The sequence below is a fragment of the Ursus maritimus genome, unplaced genomic scaffold, assembly GCF_017311325.1.
Source record: "Ursus maritimus isolate PB19 unplaced genomic scaffold, ASM1731132v1 scaffold_7, whole genome shotgun sequence".
Classification (NCBI taxonomy): Eukaryota; Metazoa; Chordata; class Mammalia; order Carnivora; family Ursidae; genus Ursus; species Ursus maritimus.
In genome coordinates, this window is record NW_024426885.1 from 25,419,813 (window position 1) to 25,443,447 (window position 23,635).

The 23,635-nt window shown below is 36.5% G+C and overlaps 1 protein-coding gene across 2 annotated transcripts in view; it reads left to right on the forward strand.

Moving 5' to 3' along the window:
- The window catches only part of NT5C2 (5'-nucleotidase, cytosolic II), an 89,431-nt gene that overhangs the window by 21,171 nt on the left and 44,625 nt on the right, over positions 1-23,635 (forward strand). For both annotated transcript variants that reach the window (XM_040623911.1, XM_040623912.1), the window contains exon 3: positions 21,905-21,978. In XM_040623911.1, coding sequence (XP_040479845.1) covers positions 21,905-21,978 — 74 coding nt within the window. The remainder of the gene's footprint in view (positions 1-21,904; positions 21,979-23,635) is intronic.

Sequence of the window (23,635 nt, forward strand, 5' to 3'; positions counted from 1 at the left end):
CTCTGCCCCTCCCTCTGCTTGTGCACTCTGTCTCTAACAAATAAATAAATTCTTAAAAAAAAAAGAAAAAAAAGGGGCGCCTGGGTGGCACAGCGGTTGAGCGTCTGCCTTCGGCTCAGGGCGTGGTCCCGGCGTTATGGGATCGAGCCCCACATCAGGCTCCTCCGCTATGAGCCTGCTTCTTCCTCTCCCACTCCCCCTGCTTGTGTTCCCTCTCTCGCTGGCTGTCTCTATCTCTGTCAAATAAATAAATAAAATCTTTAAAAAAAAAGAAAAAAAGAAGCCAGTCTCAAAAGGTTGCGTACTGTAGGAGTATATGACATTCTCAAAGACAAAACTGTATAGTGATGGAGAACTGATCAGTGGGTTCTAGCAGTTGCCAGTGGAGGGGAAGTGTGTTTTTTGGGGTGATGGAACTGTTTTGATTTCAGATTGTGGTGCTTCTTACATGAATCTGTAAATGTATTAGACTTCATAGACACATGTACCCCAAAAGTTCAATTTTATTGTATTTTAATTTGGGGTAAATAAGAATAATGCTGCTGTATACATTCTTGAACATGTCTTTGGTGGGTATATGCACTCTTTGCTCTTGGTTTCCACCAAGAATGGAATTGCTAGGCCATGGGGTAAGCATATGTTTAGTTTTAGTAGATACTGAAAAATAATTTTCCCAAGTGGTTGCTCTGATTTACAGTTCTACCTGTAATGCATGAGAGCAGTGTCACCAATGCTGTAATATTACTGTTTTGGATTGTATGTTTAATTTATAAGTTACTCCGGTGGATATGTAATGCATCTTATTTTGATTTTAATGTGTATTTTTCTGTTGAATATTCTGGCACTATTTATTGAAAAGACTTTTCTTTCCACATTAAATGATCTTGATATCGTTGTCACAATCAGTTGCTCATAGTTGTGTATGTTTATTTCTGGACTCCCAGTTGTATTCCATTGATCTATTTGTCTATCCTCAGGTCAGTACTACACAGTCTTTATTGTTGTGTCTTTTTGTTAAGTTTTGAAATGATGATGTGAGTCCTTCAGTTTTGTTCTTCCTTTTCAAGATTGTTTTGGCTATTCTGTGGCCCACCTGTGTACATAAGAATTTTAAGATTACCTTGTTAATTTCTATAAAAAAGCCAGCTGGGATTTTGATAGGGATTATATTGAATCTGTATATCAATTTGAGGAGTATTTCCATCTTAACAATATTAAGTCTTCTGATTGATGAATATGGGATATGTTTCCATTTATTTAGATCTTCTTTAATCACTTTCTACAGTATTTTGTTGTTTTCAGTGCATAAGTCTTATATTTCTTTTATTACATTTATTCCTAAATATTCTATGGTTTCAGATGCTATAGTAAATGGAACTGTTTTCGTAATTTCATTTTTTGATTATTCTTTGCTACTTTATGGAAATATGATTGGTTTCTGTATATGGATTTTGTGTTCTTCATCTTGGTTTATTGCCTCTAATAGGTTTGTGGATTCTTTAGTGATTCTATACATAAGATCATGTCATCTGCAAATAAGGATAGTTTTACTTCTTTACCAGTTTGAAGGCCTTTTTTCTTGCCTAATTTTCGCTAGAATGTCCAGTACAGTGCTGAATAGAACTAGTGAGAGTAGACATCCTTTTTTCTTTTCTTTTCTTTTCTTTTCTTTTCTTTTCTTTTCTTTTCTTTTCTCTTTCTTTCTTTCTTTCTTTCTTTCTTCTTTTTTAATATTTTGCATATTTTATTTTTTTAAATTTAAGTTCAATTAATTAACATATAATGTATTATTTGTTTCAGGGGTACAGGTCTGTGATTCATCAGTCTTATATAATACCCAGTGCTCATTATAACACATACCCTCCCCAGTGTCCCTCACCCAGTTACCCTATCCCCCCATCCTCCGTCCCCTCCAGCAACCCTCAGTTTGTTTCCTAAGGATTAGGAGTCTCTTATGGTTTGTCTCCCTCTCTGGTTTTGTCTTGTTTCATTTTTTCCTCTCTTCGCCTATGATCCTTGCTTGTTTCTTAAATTCCACATATGAGGGAGATAATATGATAATTGTCTTTCTCTGGTTGACTTATTTCGCTTAGCTAATACCCTCTAGTTCCATCCAGGTCATTGCAAATGGCAAGATTTCTTTTTTTTTTTTTTAAGATTTTATTTATTCATTCAACAGAGAGAGAGACAGCCAGTGAGAGAGGGAACACAAGCAGGGGGAGTGGGAGAGGAAGAAGCAGGCTCCCAGAGGAGGAGCCTGATGCAGAGCTCGATCCCAGAACGTCGGGATCACGCCCTGAGCTGAAGGCAGAAGCTTAACGACTGAGCCACCCAGGCGCCCCAAGATTTCATTTTTCTGATGGCTGCATAATAATATTCCATTGTATAAATGAACCACATCTGCTTTATCCATTCATCTGTCTGTGGACATCTAGGCTCTTTCTATAGTTTGGCTATTTTGGACATTGCTGCTATAAACACTGGGGTGAAGGGCTTCAGATCACTACATTTGTATCTTTGGGGTAAATACCCAGTAGAGTAATTGCTGGGTCATAGACATCCTTTTCTTTTGCCTCACCTTAGGAAGAAATCTTAGTCTTTCATCATTAGGTTGCAGGTTTTCATAGCTGTCCTTTATCAGGTTGTGGAAGTTCCTTTTTATTGTTAGTTTGAGATTTCTTTCTATTCCTAGTTTGTTCAATGTCTTTATCATGAAAAGGTGTTGGATTTTGTCAAATGCCTTTTTGTGTCTATCGAAATGATCATGTAGTTTTACACTTTGTTGGATTTGGTTTGCTAGTATTTTGTAAAGGATTTTTTGTATCTGCATAAGGGATATTGTTCTGTATTTTTCTTTTCTTGTAATGTTCTGTCTGGCTTTGGTATCAACATGTAATACTGTCTTGGGGTTCCTGGGTGACTCAGTCGGTTGAGCATTTGACTCTTGGTCTCAGCTCAGGTCTTGATCTCGGGGTCATGGAGCCTACTTTAAGAAAAAAAAGACTTGTAATACTGGCTTCATAGAATGATCTGGAAAGTGCTCCCTCTTCCATTTTTGGGAAGAGTTTGATAAGGATTGGTGTTAATTCTTTAAACATTTGATAGAGTTCACCAGTGAGTTGTCAGTTTTCATATTTGTTGGAAGATTTTTTTGTGTGTGAAGATTTTATTTATTCATTTGACAGAGATAGAGACAGCCAGCAAGAGAGGGAACACAGCAAGGGGAGTGGGAGATGAAGAAGCAGGCTTCCAGCGGGGGAACCTGATGTGGGGCTCGATCCCAGAACGCCGGGATCATGCCCTGAGCCAAAGGCAGATACTTAACAACTGAGCCACCCAGGCGCCCCAGAACATTTTTTTTATTACCGACTAAATCTCTTTGCTTATTATTGGTCTATTCAGATTTTCTATTTCTTCTCAAGTCAGTGTTGGTAGTCTGTGTGTTTCTAGGTAATTGTCCATTTCATTTCTGTTTCCTATGTTGGCATACAATTGTTTATAGTATTCCATTATATTTGTTGTTATTTCTTTAAGGTTAGTAGTAATGTCTCTGCTTTCATTTCCAATTTTAGTAATTTGAGTCTTTTTTTTCTTCATTGTAATAGCTAATTGTTGTTATGTTCTTGAACCAACCTTTGTTTCACTAATTTTTTCGCCAGTGTTTTTCAGTTTTTTGTTGTTGTTGTTGATCTCTGCTCTGATCTTTATTGTTCCTTCTGCTTGTTTTGAATTTAATTTGCTCTTTTCTAATTTCTTAAGGCTTAAGATTAGGTCATTGCTTTGAGATGTTTCTTCCTCTTTTTCTCCTTTTTTAAAAAGATTTATTTATTTGTTTTAGAGAGCATGTGTGAGCAGGGGAATGGGCAGAGGGAGAGAGAGAATCCTCAAGCAGACTCCCCTTTGAGTGCAGAGCCTGATGTAGGACTCAGTCCCAGGGCCCTGAGATCATGACCTGAGCTGAAATCAAGAGCTGGCTGCTTAACTGACTGAGTCACCCAGGTGCCCCTCTTTTTTAATAAATGCATTTTAAAGCTATAAATTTACCTATCAGTACAGCTTTTGCTATATCCCCTAAATTTTGATTTTTTGTTGTTGTTGTTGTTTTGAGTGATCTCTAAGTATTTTCTATTTCCTCTGGTGATTTCTTTTTGACCCATTGGCTGTTTAGAAATGGGTTGTTGAGTTTCCACCTATTTGTGAATGTCCTAGAAGCTTTTTGCTGTTGATTTGTACCTAATTCCATTATAGTTGGAGAACATATTTTGTATGATTCAGTCCTCTCAAATTTATTGAAGTTTGGTTTATGGGCTAACATATGGCCTATCTTGTATAATCTATATGTACTTGACAAGAAAGTATGTTTTGCTTATTTTGTGTGGAGTTTCAAGTATCATAGAGATGTCTTTTTTTTTTTTTTTTTTTTTAGATTTTATTTACTTATTTCCAGGGAGGGAGAGAGAGGGAGAGCGGGCACAGGCACGGGGAGCCACAGGCAGAGGGAGAAGCAGTCTCCCCACTGAACAGGGAGCCCAATGTGGGACTCAATCCCAGGACCCTGGAATCATGACCTGAGCCAAAGGCAAACACTTAACTGATTGAGCCACCCAGGTCCCCATAGAGATGTCTTTACCTTTATTTGTCAGTGATTTTCACTGAGTACACAGTCTTACACATATTTTTGAAATCATGAGTTCACACTATTGCTTCTAATTCCAGTTTATCCCAAGAAGGTTCTTTCTTGTTTACTTTCATTCCATGAAATTATCTGTTCTGTAGCAAGAACTCTGGCTCTTCACATCAACATATTTACTCATTTGTTCAATCTAATAATACATCTACAGTAGTTCCACAATTCCTTTGCTCATACCATAACAAACTTCTAAATAGTTCAGGATTTGTTTGTAGTACTTCTCCTTTCTTACTTACCCTGCCAGTGACTAATGGTATCTAACCAAATGCTGGGGATTTTGTCTTTTTTGTTGTTGTTACTTGGGTTAGTTATTTCTTGCTGTTTTGCTATACATTGTGGTTAGGGTAGTTGTATGCAGTGTAATTAGGTTCATTTGTTGGTTTGCTTTTTAGTTGTGTGGTTTTTTTTTTTTCCATTCTTGCTGATTTAATTGTATTATCTTTTAATATAATATTACGTAATACATCCTGTTTCATCACATTATATATGTTATTAAATATACTAGTAGTGAGCTTTCAAAGTTAAAATTATGCAAAAGGCATATCAAAAGTGTCACTCTCATGCATATTCCTTCTCAAGTTGGAGACTAATAAACTTTGGATTTATTTATCTTGCTTGGGACTCATTTGAGTTCTTGATTCTATGCTTGTCTTTAATTGGTTTTCTAACTTCTCAGTCATTATCTTTTCATATATTGTCCCTACTCTGTTGTCCTTTTCATCTCTTTCTGAACTCTAATAAACATATGTTAGATGTGAGCACTATGTCTCCTCTTCTCTCATTCTTTCTCTTGTATTTTCCATCCTTTTTCTCTCCATGTTACATTCTGGAAGGTATTTCAGACCTACCTTTTAGTTCACTAACTCTCTTTTTAGTTGGGTCTGACCTGAATCTATCACATTTTAAATTTGGTTTTTATAATTTTTTTGTTTCAGAGTTTCATTTTGAAATCTTTTATCAAATATGCTGTGTTACTTTTTATAGTCTTCAGTTATATAGTAAACATTTAAATTTTAAAGAACTTTAGTTTAAGAGTCAAAAGATCTGAAGTACATCCTGGCTCTATTTCCAACCCCCTCCTTTCAAGGCTTTTTAAAAGAGAATTTTAATTGTTAATACATCTGTTCAGAAGTTAAACCATTTCAGTTCAGTATGATAATCCCAAATTTTAATCTCTCAATTACTTTTTAACAGTGTTTAAAAATATTTAGGTGACATCCGAGTAAATTCTTACTGTATGAGATTCGGGAGTACAGAAATACAGACTGAAATGTGGAAGTTCCCCTTCACTTACTCTTTCACCCTCACTCCTCTCTCATAGGTGAATACCATTAGTAGTTTGGAGACCGTCTTTGTACTCCCTTCGCAATACTTTATTTATTTAGATTTTATTTATTTGAGAGAGAGCAAGAGCATGCGCCCTGTAAGACTGATTCTTTCCACTTTCATTTTGAGCAGTTCCCTTCCTCAACTCTGTATTTCATTAACTCTGAACTGAGTCTGCGTCATACATCATAATGTCTACTATGCTGCTTTTCATTTATAGTTACTCTTCTGTTGAAATGTTCTCCACCTACTTTTTTCCTTTTAGCCTGATTAACACCTGCTAATCCTTTAGCATGGTGGTTAAGAGCCTGGGCCTTAGTTTAGCATTTTGCATTATTCCATTTAATTTCTTTTTCTTCTTCTTCTTCTTCTTCCTTTCTTTTTTTAAATTTATTTGTCTGAGAGACAGCGGGAGAGAGAGAGCACGGGGAGGGAGAGGGAGAAGCAGACTTCCTGCTGAGCAGGGAGATAGATGGTCGTGATTCTCCATCCGGGGACCCTGGGATCATGACCTGAGCTGAAGGCAGACATTTAACTGACTGAGCCACCCAGGTGCCCTACACAATGTCAGTTTAAAAAAAACAACTTGGTCATTTTGTCCTTCAGTAAGACTCAGCCGAGAGAATATAGGTGCATCTCTGCTGTGCATATCTCTAATACTATAATTACATGCTACTTTTGAGCTTTGTAAGTGGGTCTCCTCCATTAGACTTTGAACTCCTTAAAATCAAGGACTGCCATGTTCATCTTTGTATTATAGGTATCAGGCAAGAGATTCAGTGAATATATCTTGACTATATGAATGGAGTTTGAAAGATCTAATCATCTCAGACAGTGCATTATCATTTGCATAGGAAGCTTGTGTAAATGTGTATATCCGTTGTTCAAGTGAGAATTGTTGTTTTCCTTTCTCTTTGTAAGTAGTAAAGCCTTAAACTAGTCATTACATTTATTTCCACCACATTGAGCCACATACTGAAAATCCCAGGAAGCCATGGGAAATTGGCAGTTTTAACGATTAGGTTATTTTTCCATATTATTTGTATTCTTGTAGTTATGGAATTTTGGTTGAGGAGAGTCTTCATGAACAATTTGAGAATGGGATTTTTTAAAAAAAAGTATTTCCCAAGAGATATTTTGGTGAGATAATGCTTGACAAGCAACCCAGTTGCTTACCTGTACCCCCATACCTGAAGTTATAATATGTTCTTTGAGTGCTCAAAAATGACAGACAACAACCCCAACAGATGTTACCTGTCTTCTATAAATAAAAAATCTGAGGTTTAGGGTAAGTAACTTATTGAAGTTTCCAGAGCCAGAAAGTGGGGAAGCTAGAATTTAAACCTAGTTGCTCCAGTGCTCATTCTCCTTCCATTATACCATACTGCTTTTCTAAATAAACTGAAAATAATTCTGGCTTGAAATTCATAGTATTTAATAGTGCTTTATTTAAAAAAAATTTTTATTCAAATATATTTAACATACAGTATTATTTTAGTTTCAGATATACTGCTTTTAGTTATTGGTGACAACACATTTTAATAACTAATAGAAACCTTAGTAAGATATTTAGGTAATAAGGAGATAATTTTTTTTAAATTTAAGGTTTTAATTCATGTAGTATTTGTTTAAGGTATGTATATTTTTAATTTGAATCACTAGTAGGAGGATTTACTTGTCATTTCATTGTTCTTAGACTTTAGCATGCTTGTTCGTTTCTCTGCTTGTTGCAGAATCCCTGTACAGTATATTGGTCGGGAGGTAGGAATGTTGCAGATGGTTTTTTTTTTTCCCCAAACTTCCAACTTGCTCTGAGATTTGAAGTTAACCTTTAGAATGTTCTGGCTTTATCGCGCATATGCCAGAGATCTGTAAAATTTCAGGCAATTGAGTAAAATATTTGTGAACACAGATGTTTTCCTTAAAAGCAGTTAATGATCAGAAAAAAAGACCTCAGTGTGGAAATACTTCATGTTCCTCCTGTAATATGATCAGTATATAAATACTGCCTTCTGTAGTTCACATTGTTCATTTTCTAAGGGAGGAAATAACTAAATTGAGAATTAAAACATAGTATTATTTATCCTGTTGATTTTTTTTTTTCCTCTTCCAGAGTAAACTAAAAATGATTTGGACTGACTAGGGCCGCTCCATTCTGTGAAACTCACATTGTTTGCGTACTATTGGCAGGCCTCATTAGGGGGTAAATTTGCTTTTTCTGTGTGTTTGCCAGTAACGATTCCTGTCTCTTAGGGGAACTTGCCATTTGGATAGTCGCCTTTCTAAACTGGCCAGTCTTAAACATTTCAGACCATTAGTTATTTTTTCTACCCTCCAGTTTTTTTCTGTTATTCTTAGGTTTTCAAGTATTTAAAGCTGAGGTTGTTGGTCACTGAGATATTGCTTGGTTAGGGTTCGGCATTGTGCCCGAATTTGTTGGGCCTCTCAGGGCCTGAGTTCTCTGTGCTTTAACAAATGAGCTACAGTTCTCAAGAGATCAGTGAAGCTTGTTTGTTGATCCTGTATTCTCATCCAGAGGAAGTAGATCGTTGAGAATGTCTAAGGAAGGGTAAGTGAATTTGTTATTCTTTTTCCTTCATTTTTCTCAGCGAAGAGATGTTCTGATCATCTGTGAACTGGAAGAATAAGCAGTGTTACCAGTTCGACAGGAAAGGTAGAGGGAGAGACTAAAAGAAATTTAGCCGAAAGCTTACATTGTTAATGTTTTACACGTAATCTACGGTAAAGTTACTATTGCTGTTTTCAAAGACGGCATTGAGGATGGATACTCTTCGTAGGAATTTAGTGAGCTTTAAGCACCCTGTTTATTCTGTGGTAAACTCATTTTGTTTTTCTGTAGAAAGTGTTTTTGAAGATTGGAAACAAACAGTGGTGTCTTACTGAAGAATTTTACATAGAAATGAGTGAAATTAAAAACTCAAAGGCATTTTCAAATAATTTATATCTTTGGAGAGTGGTGTGAAAGATTGAGTGAAAAGCAGCTTGTAATTTTGTTTCTTTCTGGGAAGTGTAAGCAAAAAGTAATTTTGAGTAGAATCCTCTATTCTTTCTACTTTGCAATATAAAATAGTTTTGTGTTAAGGTTTTTATTGTTTCTATATTATCGTCTCTCTCTTTTTTAAATTATTGTCTCTTATGCCTGAGTCTGAATTGTTACGGAAATTCTTTTTGTTACCACTATAATAGGTGACATATAAGTTAATGATTACATACTGTTTCATTCCTAACCTGCAAACATAACTAGACCCGGTTAATTTCAGAGAGGCATTCCCTTTGATTAAGTAGGACATAGACCTCAAAAAAGTTTTTCAAAAATCAGTAAAATTTTAATTTTGATTTTCTGGAAGCTCTTAATTCTTTTTCTAGCTCTTCGTTTATTAGAAATTTTGAAGTAGTTTCAGAGCCCCATTTTTATAATTTATTTTAATCTAATGTATTGATTGTGAGCAAAACAAAATTGGCCCATTTTCCTGCTATTTTAAACCGCATTATTGAATAAAGAGAGCAACCATGGACATAATAATTCTGTATTATTTTTAGACCTCTCATGATATCACTAGAATTTTGAGCTTTCTTTAAATGTAAAAATTATGAAAGGACTGCCTCTTTAGGGCTTGTATGTTTTCTTTCCTTCTAGCACTGGCTATAAACCTGTAGTTGTTAAATAATTTTTATGATAAAGATTATCACACATGCTGGTAGTATTTGTCAGTCTTGTACACGTGGCTGTGTTTATTATTATTAAAGATTTTATTTATTTATTTGACAGAGATCGAGAGAGCACGAGCAGGGGGAGTGGCAGAGGGAGAGAGAGAAGCAGGTGCTGAGTAGGGAGCCCGATGCGTGGCTCGATCCCAGGACCCTGGGATCATGACCTGAGCTGAAGGCAGCCGCTTAACCGGCTGAGCCACTCAGGCGCCCCCACATGATTGTTTATAAAGCTGGTTTGTAGATTTAAGAACTGTTATTTCTAGATGCAGTCAAAATTCTTAGAAAGTAATCAGTACTAATTTTTCCCCTATGGTAAAGTATGTGTTAGAATTGGTTAGTTAGAAAGAGATCTATATAAACCAAAGGATACCATAAGGGCTAAGATACTCTTTTAGCTTTATTTCTAGGAGCCACTGGGGCAATTCCCATGCTGTTTGAATAGATAAATGAGCAAGTTCATTTTTTTTTAAGATTTGCTTTTATAATTGCCCATGTATTTATTTATTTTTTGAAAGTAAGTTCTACCCTCATTGTGGGGCTTGAACTCAACAACCCTGAGATCAAGAGTTCCACACTCCACTGACTAAGCCAGACAGGCACCCTTGAGCAAGTTCATTTGAGATGCATGGATCATATAAATGAAATCAGTTAGATTTTATTCTCCTTTGCTATCTTTAGAAATAAGTGGATAAATTTTGTACTTTGTATGTAAAGAGTTCTAATAGTCACAATTTTTGTATGTGTGATATTTGGACACGTGGTACAGTTTTTCATTTGATGTCTATGAAATATTTTCCTAATAGTAATAGGAAAAAGATTCTTATTACAGTTAAATCACCAGAAATTATACTTGAGTCTTATGTAAATGTATGGTACTGGAGACAGTATGGTATTAGTGTAAGGATAGACGTCTACAGATCATGAAACCTAATAGCGAATTCATAGACCCACGCATATATAGTCAATTGATTTTCAGCAGTGAGGCCAAGGTAATTCAATGGCTGGAACAGTTGAACGTTCATATAGAAAAAAAATTGAACCTCAACCTTTACCTCAAACCGTATGTAAAAAAATAACACGAAATGGATCCTAGACCTAAATACAAGGGTAAAAAGTAAAGTGTAGATGAAAATCTTTGTGACCTTGAATTAGCTAAAAATTTCTTAGGTAAAATACATAACATGAAAGTCAAAATTGTTCACTCGTGTTTCATCAAAACAACAATAACAACAAAAGCAAAACAACTCTGCTATTTGAAAGGCACCATTAAGAAAATGAAAAGGCAATCTACAGACTGAAAAAGATATTCTCAATACATATATATCTGATAAGGGGCTTACATCCAAAATGTATGAAGAATTTTCACAGCATAATAACAAGATAAACAAACCCATTTAAAAATGGGCGAAAAGGGACACCTGGGTGGCTCAGTCAGGTAAGTGTCTGCCTTTAGCTCAGGGATCCCAGGGTCCTGGGATTGGTCCCGCATGGGGCTCCTTGCTCAGTGGGGAGGCTGCTTCTCCCTCTGCCTGCTGATCCCTCTGCTTGTGCTTTCTCTCTCTCTCTCTCTCTCTCTCTCACACACACAAATAAATAAATAAAATCTTTAAAAAAAAAAAAAGGGCAAAAGATTTGAATGGATATTTCACACAGAAAAAGATAACGGCCAATAAGCACTTGAAAAGATGCTCTACATCAGTCATTAGGGAAATATGGATTAAAACCACAATAAGATACCATTGCAGACCCACTAGAATGACTAAAATTAAAAACACAGACAATATGGGGCATCTGGGTGGCTCAGTGGGTTAAGCACCTGCCTTCCCCTCAGGTCATGATCTCAGGGTACTGGTATTGAGCCCCACATTGGGCTTCCTGCTCAGCAGGGAGCCTGCTTCTCTCCCTCCTCCTGGCTTGTACTCCCTCTGGCTATCTGTCTTCTTGCTCTCAGATTAAATAAATAAATAAAATCTTTTAAAAGAAGATATTAATTAAAAAAAGAAAAAACCCAGACAGTATGGAGCACCTTGTACTCAAATGTATTGCTGATGAGAATGCAAAGGGAAAAGAGTTGGGTAGTGCTGCTTCTTTTTTTTTTTTTTAAGATTTTATTTATTTGAGAGAGAGAGTTGGGGGGGGAGGAGCAGAGGGATAGAGAGAATCTTAAGCAGGTTCCACGCCCAGTGTGGAGCCCCAGACAGGGCCCAATCTCAGGACACTGAGATCCTGACCTGAGCTGAAATCAAGAGTCTGAGGCTTAACCAACTGTGCCACCCAGGTTTCCATGTTATTGTTTATCCTTATTCAAGGGAATGTACTTAGGGAAATACAGATGCTTTAGGATATGAGTTTTATCGTTTGCTTTTATTTTAAATTCTAGATTTTTTTTTTTTTTTTAAGATTTCTTTATTTTAGGGGCGCCTGAGTGGCTCAGTTGGTTAAGCATCTGCCTTCAGCTCTGGTTGTGATTCCAGGGTTCTTGGATCCAAGCCCCACGTTGGGCTCCCTGCTCAGTGGGGAGCCTGCTTCTTCCTCTGCCTCTGCTGCTCCTCCTGCTTGTGCACTCACTCTCTCTGTCAAATAAATAAAATCTTTAAAAAAAGGATTTCTTTATTTTAAATATATATAGAGAGAGCGCACACAAGCGGGTGGGGAGTGGCAGAGGGAGAAGGAAAGAGAGGCACAGAAGCTGACTCCCTGCTGAGTGCAGAGCCTGTCTATCTTGGGGCTGGATCCCAGGATCCCAGGGATCATGACCTGAGCTGAAACCAAGAGATAGAGGCTTAACCAACTGAGCCATCCAGGCTTCCCTAAATTTTAGATTTCGACCTCTCTTTTTTCCATTATAGGCACAGTCAGTACAATTGTTAAGTTGGCCTAAAATGATAACATTGGATAATCATATTTTCTTCTCATTTTTATCCCACAAAATTCAACTTTTGTATTTTGCTGCAGTTTGTAAATTATCCTCTATACACTGGTACATTGGTCTTTACTTTAAAAACTTGAGGAGAAGGGGTGCCTGGGTGGCTCAGTTGGTTAAGCCTCCAACTCTTGGTTTTGGCTCAGGTCATGGCTCAAGATCCTGAGATCTAGCCACGCATTGCATAGGGCTTGGTGCTTAGCAGGGAGTCTGCTTCTTGCCCCATCCCGTCCCCCCCACCTCGAATAAATAAATACAATCTTTCAAAGAAATTGTGGAGAAAAAATGAAAAAGAACTTAGAGGAAAATAGGAAAAAAGGGATTGGAAAAACCTGTATTTAATTAGACTAAGGTTCTGGAACAGTAAATTTATATTCAGAGTACTGATATTGTCTTCAGTTTCTCCCTTAATTTGTGTATTCTTCATTTGCTAGTCTTTTCTTTTATTCCTTGCCATCCTGCTCTCATTACTGTGGTTCCTTCATTTGGGAAAGAAGGTGAAAGGAATTTTAATGTTTCTTCCTTAAAGTATGCTTTGAAAGCTTGAGTGGAAAGATAGTGTGATCAATACTCTTAGTATTTTATACACATTTTTTAACATTTAAACATCTCTGAAATTGGGTTGCATTCAGGAGTATATCACCTAGAATTAAGTCAGGTTCTTCCAGATAATTGTATTTTAGTCACCTAGTGGCAATATTAACCATCCTAGTAGTGTAAATTCAGACCACAAACCTACTACATGACTCTTCAGATTCTCAAGGGGAGGTTTTTCCCCGTGCCCTGGACTATGTCAGGGCTGAGATGTACACATTTTGTGTGTTTCTTCTATGTTGCAGATTTATTTCTTCTTTTTCTTCATGTTATGGGTAGCCCTGTGATGTCCTAGCTTTATGAGGCCCTACATTTTCTTGGGCATTCCCCCCCCCCCCATTTTTAGTGGCATATAATATGGGTGAGTTTTACACTTGATGGCATCTTAAATTTTAATCCTCTTTTATTTTGTTCTGTGTATGCCACCATAGTCACTTCTTTTCACCGAAACGTTTTTATATTGAATATTTGAGTGAGAAAAGTGAATATTATAATTAATTCATGTTTTACTTTAGAAATGATATGTTTGTTCAGACTTATTTATTAAAAAGATTTTATTTATTTGAGAGAGAGAAATCATGAGCGGGGGGAGGGTCAGGGGGAGAGGGAAAAGCAAATTCCCCACTGAGCATGGAGCCTGACACCAAGCTCCATGCAGAGTAGGATCCCAGGACCCCAAGATATGACCTGAGTCGGAAGGCTGACGTTTAACGGACTGAGCCACCCAGGCGCCCCTGTTGTTCAGGCTTTTAAAGCACAGGCTGCTGTTCTCTTGGCACAATGTGATAAAATGTATCCCTCCTGAGGGTGTTCCTCAGAGAAAATATTCAGACATATTAGTAAATTATTGGCTGAAGTTTATGAAAACAAAAACTAATGCTACTTAAATCTTTTTTTTCTTTTATAAAATCTAGTCCAGAGTGTTTTGTTGTGTCTGTATATCTATGGTATTTGAATTTCAATTTTTAGGAATCCATTGCATAAATTAGAAAGTTCTTACCTATATATTTTTACATTGCCAAGCATACTTTTTCCTGAAGGATAGGGACATAAAGGTAGAATGAGGTCTTGCAATTATGTTTCTTTTTTTAAATAACAACTTTATAGAAATATAGTTCACATACCATCCAATTCACTCTTTTAAAGTGTACAATTCAGTCGTTTTAATATATTCACAGGGTCATGCAACGAATATCACTGTCTAATTTTAGAGCATTTTTACGACCCCCAAAAGAAACCCAGTAATCAGTTAAAAATTGTATCTGCTCTTTACAAGGCTCTATGCTAGGTTTTGGGAAGGCAGTAAATCCTGGTCTCAAAGTTTATAACCCAGTAAAGAATAAGAGAACTACCTGTATATTTTATGTATGTGACAAAATATACCACAAGCCAGAATGAAGGATTTTGAATATTCAGACCTCTCACATGGATCACAGCTCTATAATCTCTTTCATTAAGTAGTAAAGTAATCTGAGACCCAGAGGCGTCACTGCCAGTAGTTCTGTGGCACAGCCAGAATAGTTTCTTGAAGAAATCACTTGAGATTGCTGTGTCTTGAAAAATTAGAGATGACTGAGGAGGACATTTCAGGTAGAGGGAACAGCATAAACAAAGCCTCAGGACACCTTTAGGAAATAGCGAGTAGTTCATTTTGATTATTAGAGCAAAAGGTGCGTGATGTGGAGCAATATGAGGTAAAACGGATTTTGGAGAGATGGTGAAAAGCTTTGAACTCCTTGAAGATACAAAAACTTGTATAGTTTGGGCAGGTAGTGAGGAATGTCTAAAGGTTATTAAGTAGGAGAGTGACATAGTTGGAGCTGGGGACAGTGCTTCTCAAACTATCAGAGATGCGGAATCCATTTTGTTGTTGTTGTTTTCATCCCAGTCTTTTCAAATTGATGCATTTATAAAATATAGTAAAAATGAATTACTAGGAAAATGAAGAGACATGTAAGTTTATTTATTTTTTTAAGTTTAAGTAATCTCTACACCCAACATGGGGCTCAAACTCATGACCCCGAGATCAAGAGTTGCACGCTCCTTGGACTGAGCCATCCAGGCACCCCTGCGTTTTTTATTATTACATTCAACAAATGTAAAATTTCACAATTGCTGTAAAGGTTTCTAAATACTTGCAATTTCTGTATGTATCATGTCATGGATTAGTAATGACTATTCACAGAGGAGCATTGGTCTGTAGACCACACACCACACTTTGAGTAGCAATACTTCAAAACAATCAATTTGGCTGTTAGTGTTCAGGCAGAACAATTGGAAGGTGATTGCCAAAGAGTTAATGAGTTAGCAAGGACCTGGACAAGTTGTTAGCAGTATGAAATGAATGGAAGATTTGGTTTCCGTAGAAATTTGGAAATGTATTTATTTTTATTTATTTTTTAAAGATTTTATTATTTGAGAGTGTGAAAGAAAGCATGAGCAGGGAGAGGGGCAAAGGGAGAAGCAGGCTCCCTGCTAAGGGAGGATCCCAGGACCCTTGGATCATGCATGACTTGAGCTGAAGGCAGCCACTTAACCAACTGAGCCACCCAGGCGCCCCCAACATTTGGAAATTTAAATGAAGGCAGATGAGATGATGTGGATTTGAGGGAGAGGAAACAATATTAACTAGATTTTAGGGTCAAGTGGTAAAATGAGAGTGCCAAAAGCAGAAATAGAAACTAGTTTGGGGAGAAAGATGCTAAATTAGAAAAGAAATCCACATTATAGCATATTTTTATTAAGTAAGCACACATATACACTCACAAAGAGACATTGATTGGTTTGTAATCTAAATTTTACTTTCGATCTCAGAAAAAACACTTGTAACTTTTCTTTGATTGCAACAAGCTTTGAGTATATTATTACACAAACCCATAACCAAAACATGCCCGGGAAGATTTTATACTTGTATCTTTCGTCTCACTTGTTGTTGCAGTAACCGTTGTTGGGCCCTTGGCCAGGAAATTGTGACTCTAGGCAGGGGGAGGAGCTAGGGATAAAGTTCACCATCGCCAAAGAGACTCTATTCCAAAAGGATTTTTGTGGAGCAACAGTGATATCCAATGACAAGTTAAATTAGACACAGAGGTGTTTTCTCCAACAGTCTCAGAAGATACATGCTGTTGAGCGGCTTGGTTCAGACTAAAACAGTCTTTTTGAAGTTAGGTTAAAGTTACACAGAAATAAATTATACTAGGGACTCGAAGAAGACTTCTGTTATGTGACTTCAAGAACTCATTGATTCAGATAGTTTCACACATTGCAGAACGGCATCCAGTGACAGATGAGGTAATGCTGCGTTGAATTGTGAGTTAAATCGCAAAACCACTAAGAGTGTGCTGTTTACAAAATTCCAAATTTAGTAAGTTACATGTTCATGTTCCTTAAGGATGATGATATTAGATCCCTATTCTTAAAGCACATAGTCTTATTTCTTATGGTTAATATCTGTATTTACTTGGATAGAATTTCTTTAAATTTCGTGCCTTACTGTGGTGGGATATGATAGTAAAAGCTGTTACATTTATTTCTGTCTAAATCTGTGCCTGGTTTTATAGTGCCAGGTTTTATACGTGTTGTTTCCTAAAGATTGTTTCACTCGTTAATGCTCAAATCTGTATCTTGCAAATGCCTTAATATGTAGGAATTTCTTGCTGATCATTGCATTTTAAGGTTGGATGCTTACGTCAGTCATGCTTTATGGAAACTTTGTGCTTTATTTAAAGTAAGCTTTGGAAAGTTAATTTCACAAATGTATTCACATTCTTGAGGTGAAGCTCTACAGTGGAGTGTGTTCCACTGGTTAATAATTTAGAAAAGTGACACAAGTAAATTGGCATTGGCAAAGAGAGTCAAGGCCCTGGAACCAATAGAAATTTTTGAATTCTCCAAGCAGATATGATCTTTTGTTTTAAATGTATGGTGGGACAGTGAGCCAGTCTTTCAACTGATACAGTGCCTAATACTCTCTTTTGTTCTAACAGTAAAGAATAGTGATTAGTTTGAGGCCAAGGGATTGTTTCTCTTGAAGACTGTATCCTAGAGACATGATATTTCTGGCCCCGGGCTGCCTGTCTTCTGAAGTCAGTGCATACTTTCAGCATTTGGATGTTTATTATCTTTGTAAATCTTAGAGTACGTATTATTGCAGTTCTCTATGATCCAGCTATTCCCTTTTATCATTACAGCTTTACTTAATACACTTTAGGTATTCCCACACAAATTAGATTTAATTCCCTAGTGCCCTTTCCTCCCATTTTTATAGCATAAATTAGGAAAAGGAGATGAAAACACATGTGAGATTTTTCTTTTTATTTCATAATAGGAATGAGAAGGGGAGACAGGAAAGATTGTTTCTTTCTTAAATTCAGGAGTTGCTTCTGTGAATGAGATTACTTATTTTGAATGAAAATGAAAAGATAAAGGATATTTAGTGGAAGGCCTTCATAAGACAACATCTTATTTCCTAAAGTCAGGTATCTAAAAAGTCTTTCCTCACTCAGTCTACTCCCTGAAACAAAGTGGTACCGGCTTTGTAGTAGGCTTTCAGCAAATGTGCTGATGGAATAAGGTGACAAGTTAATTAAAGGGGAAAGAGTGTGATTTGATGGATATTTAGCAGTGATAATTTTGGCAAAAACAATAGATTTTCATATTCCCAACATATGCGATTCCAAGAGTTTGTATGGATAGTGTACCTAGGGTGCATTATAATCTTCATATCCTTAATGTGATAAAGGAGTACAGGCTTAATCTTTCTTCTGACCAATAAAGAAACTGGTAAGCTATCTTGCTGGGTCTGTTGACAGTTTCTTTCTACCTTTAGCACTGATCGATATTAGCAAAGTGTGTTTTTTAACCTTGTGATTTGAGCTGTACCTGAAACCAGCTCACATCACTCTATCAGAAACAAACCTGTTTCTTTTATCACATGGTCCCAACATATACCCCTCCTGGATGGTATCACAAGAATCTTCCCGGTCTTTCCTGCCTGAATTCCCATAGAATATTTTAGGCATGTCAGCTGTTTAGGCTCTGATCAAGGATTTGATCCTGTTGGCCTCTAGCCTGAATTGAGAGTGTGTTTGAAAAACCTAATCTTCAGTGGCAACATTTGTTTTCCAGAGTTAGAACCATTGCTTTATGTCTTACCCTTCTTGTGCCTTCAGAAGGATTTATGTAACTGAGAAAAGGTGATAATAAGTAAATGCTTTTTATCAGTAAAAGCACGGTGAAATTTGATAAAGTGGTACAAGGATCATGGTGATATATTTGGATTTGCGGGTGTTTAAAAAAAAGATTTGGGTGGGTGTCATTTACTTGTAGCTCCTTGTATCTTTCAGCTATCCATTAAGCTTCTATCCCCCCTCCCATCCATTAGAGAGGGCCTATATTAGGGAAACTTAAAATAGGAGACCACAGCACCCATCAGGTCTAATTAAGGAATAGGAAGCCCCAGGAAAAAGAAAAGAAAAACACCTATCTGCAGAGGAAGCCAAAAATGCAAAGGACCATTGCTACAGTATTTTGGGATATGAAGAATTATAAATAGGCCTTTTAGGTACTTGTTGTATAAAACAAAGTCCACTATTGGGGCACGTGGGTGGCTCAGTCATTAAGCGTCTGCCTTTGGCTCAGGTGGTGATCCCAGGATCGAGCCCCACATCAGGCTCCCTGCTCAGCGGGAAGCCTGCTTCTCCCTCTCCCGCTCCACCTGCTTGTATTCCCTCTCTCGCTGTCTTTCTCTCTGTCAAATAAATACAATCTTGGGAAAAAAAGCAAAAACATAGTCCACTATTGGTCAGTGGCGAAGCTAATATACAAGACTCAGTGTTATCTAGATTCTAAACATTGACTTTCATATGTAACTCATCAGTACTTAGTAGATAAACTGGTTAAAGCAGAATATAATAAATACATAATCCCATTAGAAAAATAAAGTGTTAATCTACAGTATTACAGAGATAAGGAGCTAAATACCAATACTGGCATTAATTCTCAGGATTTAGTTCTCAGGAACTAAGGGTTTTATAGAGTTAATCTAGTGTGCATAAGACACTAAGATAAGTAATGATTTTCATATTTTTCAGAAGATTAATAGTTCTTAATTCAAGGGCCTATTGATTTTAAGTCCTTGATTAAAATATTTTTAAGCAAATACTTGGTTTTTTTGGTCTGCATTTTAAAATTGGTACATACATTCTGATGAGAGGAAAAGCTTTCTGCTAAAATTTGAAATACTAATATATGAGTTGGTGAAGAGTCATTACCTAGATTAGTGGTTCCCAAACTCTTCAGTATTGCATCAGTTAAAATGTAGAACATTCATCCCTTCGTGTACTGTTGTCCTTATTTATATATAGTAGAAAACATATACAAATTAGACATATTGAAATGATGAAATAAGTGTCCGTAGAAGATCTGATATCTTGTTTTTGTACTCAGTGGTGTCTTCTGCATCCCCTGGTACAGTCACTCCTCTTTGGAGATTATTGACCTGCATCATGAATAGGAGCCCAGTCCAGGCATCTTTATTTTTTAACAAGGTTTCTAGGTGATTTGTAGCATTGTCATTTCTCACAGTTACTTCTAAAATGAAGGCAAAGAAAAGGTTTGGTAATAAGAGAATAAACTATTCAGTAATTTTGGCTATCAAGCTGGGGATGAGATGGAAAGGGAGGGTGTGTGTGTGTGTGTGTGTGTGTGTGTGTGTGTGTGTGTGTGTTTTAAGAGAGGGGTGGGGGGTTAGAGGGAGAAGGAGGAGGGAGAGAGAGAATCCCAAGCATGCTCCATGCCCAGCACGGACCCTGACATGGGACTTGATCTCATGACCCTGAGATCATGACCTGAGACGAAATCAAGAGTCGGACAGTTAACTGACTGAGACACCTAGGTGCCCCAAAGGGATACTTTTGTTTTCAGAGATGAGTAAAACTTACCCCCAAACAGCATCATGGTGATGATTTACCATTTTATTATATGTTTAGTTTTCCCTGTGTCTTCAAAAGTGATCTTTCTAAAATTTGAATCTGATTATTTCATTTATTCAAAATCTGGTAATTTGTCCTTGCTTGCACGATCAAGTCCAAACTCTAATGTGACATACAAAGTCTTCATGATTTTGACTCCTGCTAAACCTTTTTAGCTTCATTTTTAGCTAGCTTTTATTGCCCCTTCTCCCTACTCCTGCTCTTCTGGAAAACCTCCTTTTGCAAAAACAAACAGAAAAGCAAAACCAAAGAAAACTCCTCAGCTCCGGCCATACTAAATGTTTTATAGTCACTATAAACCTTGTCCGTGCTTGGTTATTCTGCCTGGATTGCTTTCGTTGCTTTGTTCATTTGGAAAACTTCTACTGATTGCTTAAGATTAAGCTCAGACATCTCTTCTGGTCTCTAAAGAAGTGGTATTCTTGCCTCTGTCTTATTTTATAACATTTATTGAATTGCTAAAATTATTATGTATAACTGTCTCTCCTGCTAGGCTGAATTCCTCAAGGATAGAGATCATAAATTAAAATAGAAGTCCAGGGGCAGGTACTCTTGTTCATTTACTGCTGTATCATGTACCTTGTTTGGGATATAGTAAGCACTCAGTGTTTGAATGAATCTATTTATGTTTATGTCCTTATTTATTTATTTATTTTTTAAAGATTTTATTTATTTACTCAACAGAGATAGAGACAGCCAGCGAGAGAGGGAACACAAGCAGGGGGAGTGGGAGAGGAAGAAGCAGGCTCACAGCGGAGGAGCCTGATGTGGGGCTCGATCCCATAACGCCGGGATCACGCCCTGAGCCGAAGGCAGACGCTTAATCGCTGTGCCACCCAGGCGCCCCTATGTTTATGTCTTTAGTATCTGGCATGTGGTAGATTTTAAATGAACCTCTGTTTATTAAATAATTTATAAATGAATGACTAAATGTATTATAAAATCTCAAAAATAAGCTTATCTTGGGGTCAAACTTAGAAAAGGAGAGCTGATTCTCTGAAGTCTTTAGCACATGGCATTGTTAATACCAAGAACAGTAAGAAAATACACATATTTTCATATAATATCTGATTTCATTTATGGTATAAGAAGGACTTTGAATAATTTTTGTTATGAATCTTTTTTTTTTAAGTTTTTTAAAGATTTTATTTATTTATTTATTTGTCAGAGAGAGAGAGAGAGAGCGCACAAGCAGGGGAAACAGCAGGGGGACAGCATGCAGAGCAGGCAGAGGGAGAAGCAGACTCCCGGCTGAGCAAGGAGCCTGATGCAGGACTTGCTGCCGCTTAATGACTGAGCCACCCACGCATCCCTTTTTTTAAGATTTTATTTATTTGAGAAAGTGGGGGGGGGCACAAGCAAGGGGAGGAGCAAAGGGAGAGGGAGAAGCAGACTCCCTGCTGAGCGGGGAGCCAGAGCCCTGATGCGGGAGTGGGGTTCAATCCCAGGATCCTGAGATCATCACCTGAGCCGAAGGCAGATGCTTAACCAACTGAGCCACCCAGGTGCCCCTGTTATGAATCTTAATATTGGTATTTAAATGAAAAAATCTAGAAAGATAACCAAATAATTACATTAAACTTAGGAATTTTGGGGGGTGTTTGCTTCAGTGTTAATTGAGAGAACATTTTTTGCTTCTTTTTTTAGGGTGTTTGTGAACCGAAGTTTAGCCATGGAAAAAATAAAGTGTTTTGGTTTTGATATGGATTATACACTTGCTGGTGAGTAGCACTTTTCAATTGCTTAAAAACTGTTTTAGATAAAACACAGTGGGTCTGCAGGAGGCAATTTGCTAAACACTTGTTGGTTTAATCATATATTTAGCTACTAGAAGCTCTTATTATCAAAGCTCCTTCCATTGATATTTATGAATATTGAAATTACCAAATATCCTTGAGATTTACATAATATAGATATGTAGAACAAGTGCTAAATTATTTTAGAGTTCCTGGTAAGAAATAGTATGGTGAAATTATACATTAATGTGTATATCAGGGCACTTTTGGCTTTTACTCTGTAAACTATTCTTCAACATGGAATTTTGTATCTCTCGTTCTACGCAAGGAAAACTTATATCAGTTAAAAATTTTAATGTTATTCTTAAGACAAATGGAAAATGTGTTTATTTCCATTAAAATGATTGCAAATACACTATGTAAGGACTTTTTAAAAATTAGAGCTATTGCTTTGTTCATTATCAGATAGACTTTAAACACAGCACTGTGCTGTTTTTCCCTTCCTGTCTCTGAGATATATTTGAAATAATCAGTGGATTAGTTAACAGTTGCAAGATATTTTCAGAACTTACGAAGTTTTTATTAAAAATTCATTTGATTTTGATGTGAAAATGTCATTTAGCTTAAGTAGTGGAGATGAAGGACTGAGTCGAGTGCCTGGTATATATGTATGTGCATGCATGTGTGTATTGCTATGACACTTGAAAAAGAATCTTTCAGAAATTTTCTATAAAAAATACAGTCTTTACACAAAAATCTTAAAATGTATAAATTCACATCTTCAGAAACCTCTTGTAACAGTATTAGAAAACTAAGTTCCATCTCAAATTAGATCTCAATTTGATGTTCAATTTAGGCTAGTATAATAATATGCATTATAACATATAAGTGTATTATAAATGTATGTAATATGTATTGCAATATAATAATGCAAAAATGAACACATACAGTTTATAGGTAGTTGCCACATAGATGTGGCTATGCTTTGTACCAAACAAGTTACATATTAAAAATATACACTGACTTGGTTTGAATTTCCCTTTCTTCCCTCCATACTCTTTGTTGTTTATTTCATTTTCTATTGCCTTGAAGTTGTTTTTGCTGCATATTTATTCTTATATATTTTTCTAATTGGACACAGACACTTTTAGGACCACTTCTTGGAAAGCAGGTTGGAAGTACTGTACTTTCTCAGGGTAGATCTTTCCAAATTCTGAGGGTAGAATTAGTAAATTCTCCTTCCTAGAATTTTACCTCTCCAGGGAAAGGAATGGTGAGTTAATTCAGCTGAAAGAGATACTATCTAAAACAGAAATAGAAGTTAGTAGGAAAAAAAGTGACAGACGTTTCCCCCCTTGGTTATTAAGACAATATCATTGTATTGAAATAGTCGTTAGTATTTATTGAAAACCTGTAGTGTTCAGGCACATTTTGTTACTGAGCATTGAGATAACTACATGTTCCCACAGAATAATGAAAAAATGAATTCTCTTGTTTAATGAAAGTCACTGAAAAAAGCCTAAACTTTAGAGATACCTTATGATTTCTTCCTTTTGCTTTTTTGTTTTTTTAATCCCACTTCATGTTTTAATGCTTACTCTTAGTGAAGGCACTAATATACTTCACTTATATATAAAATAAT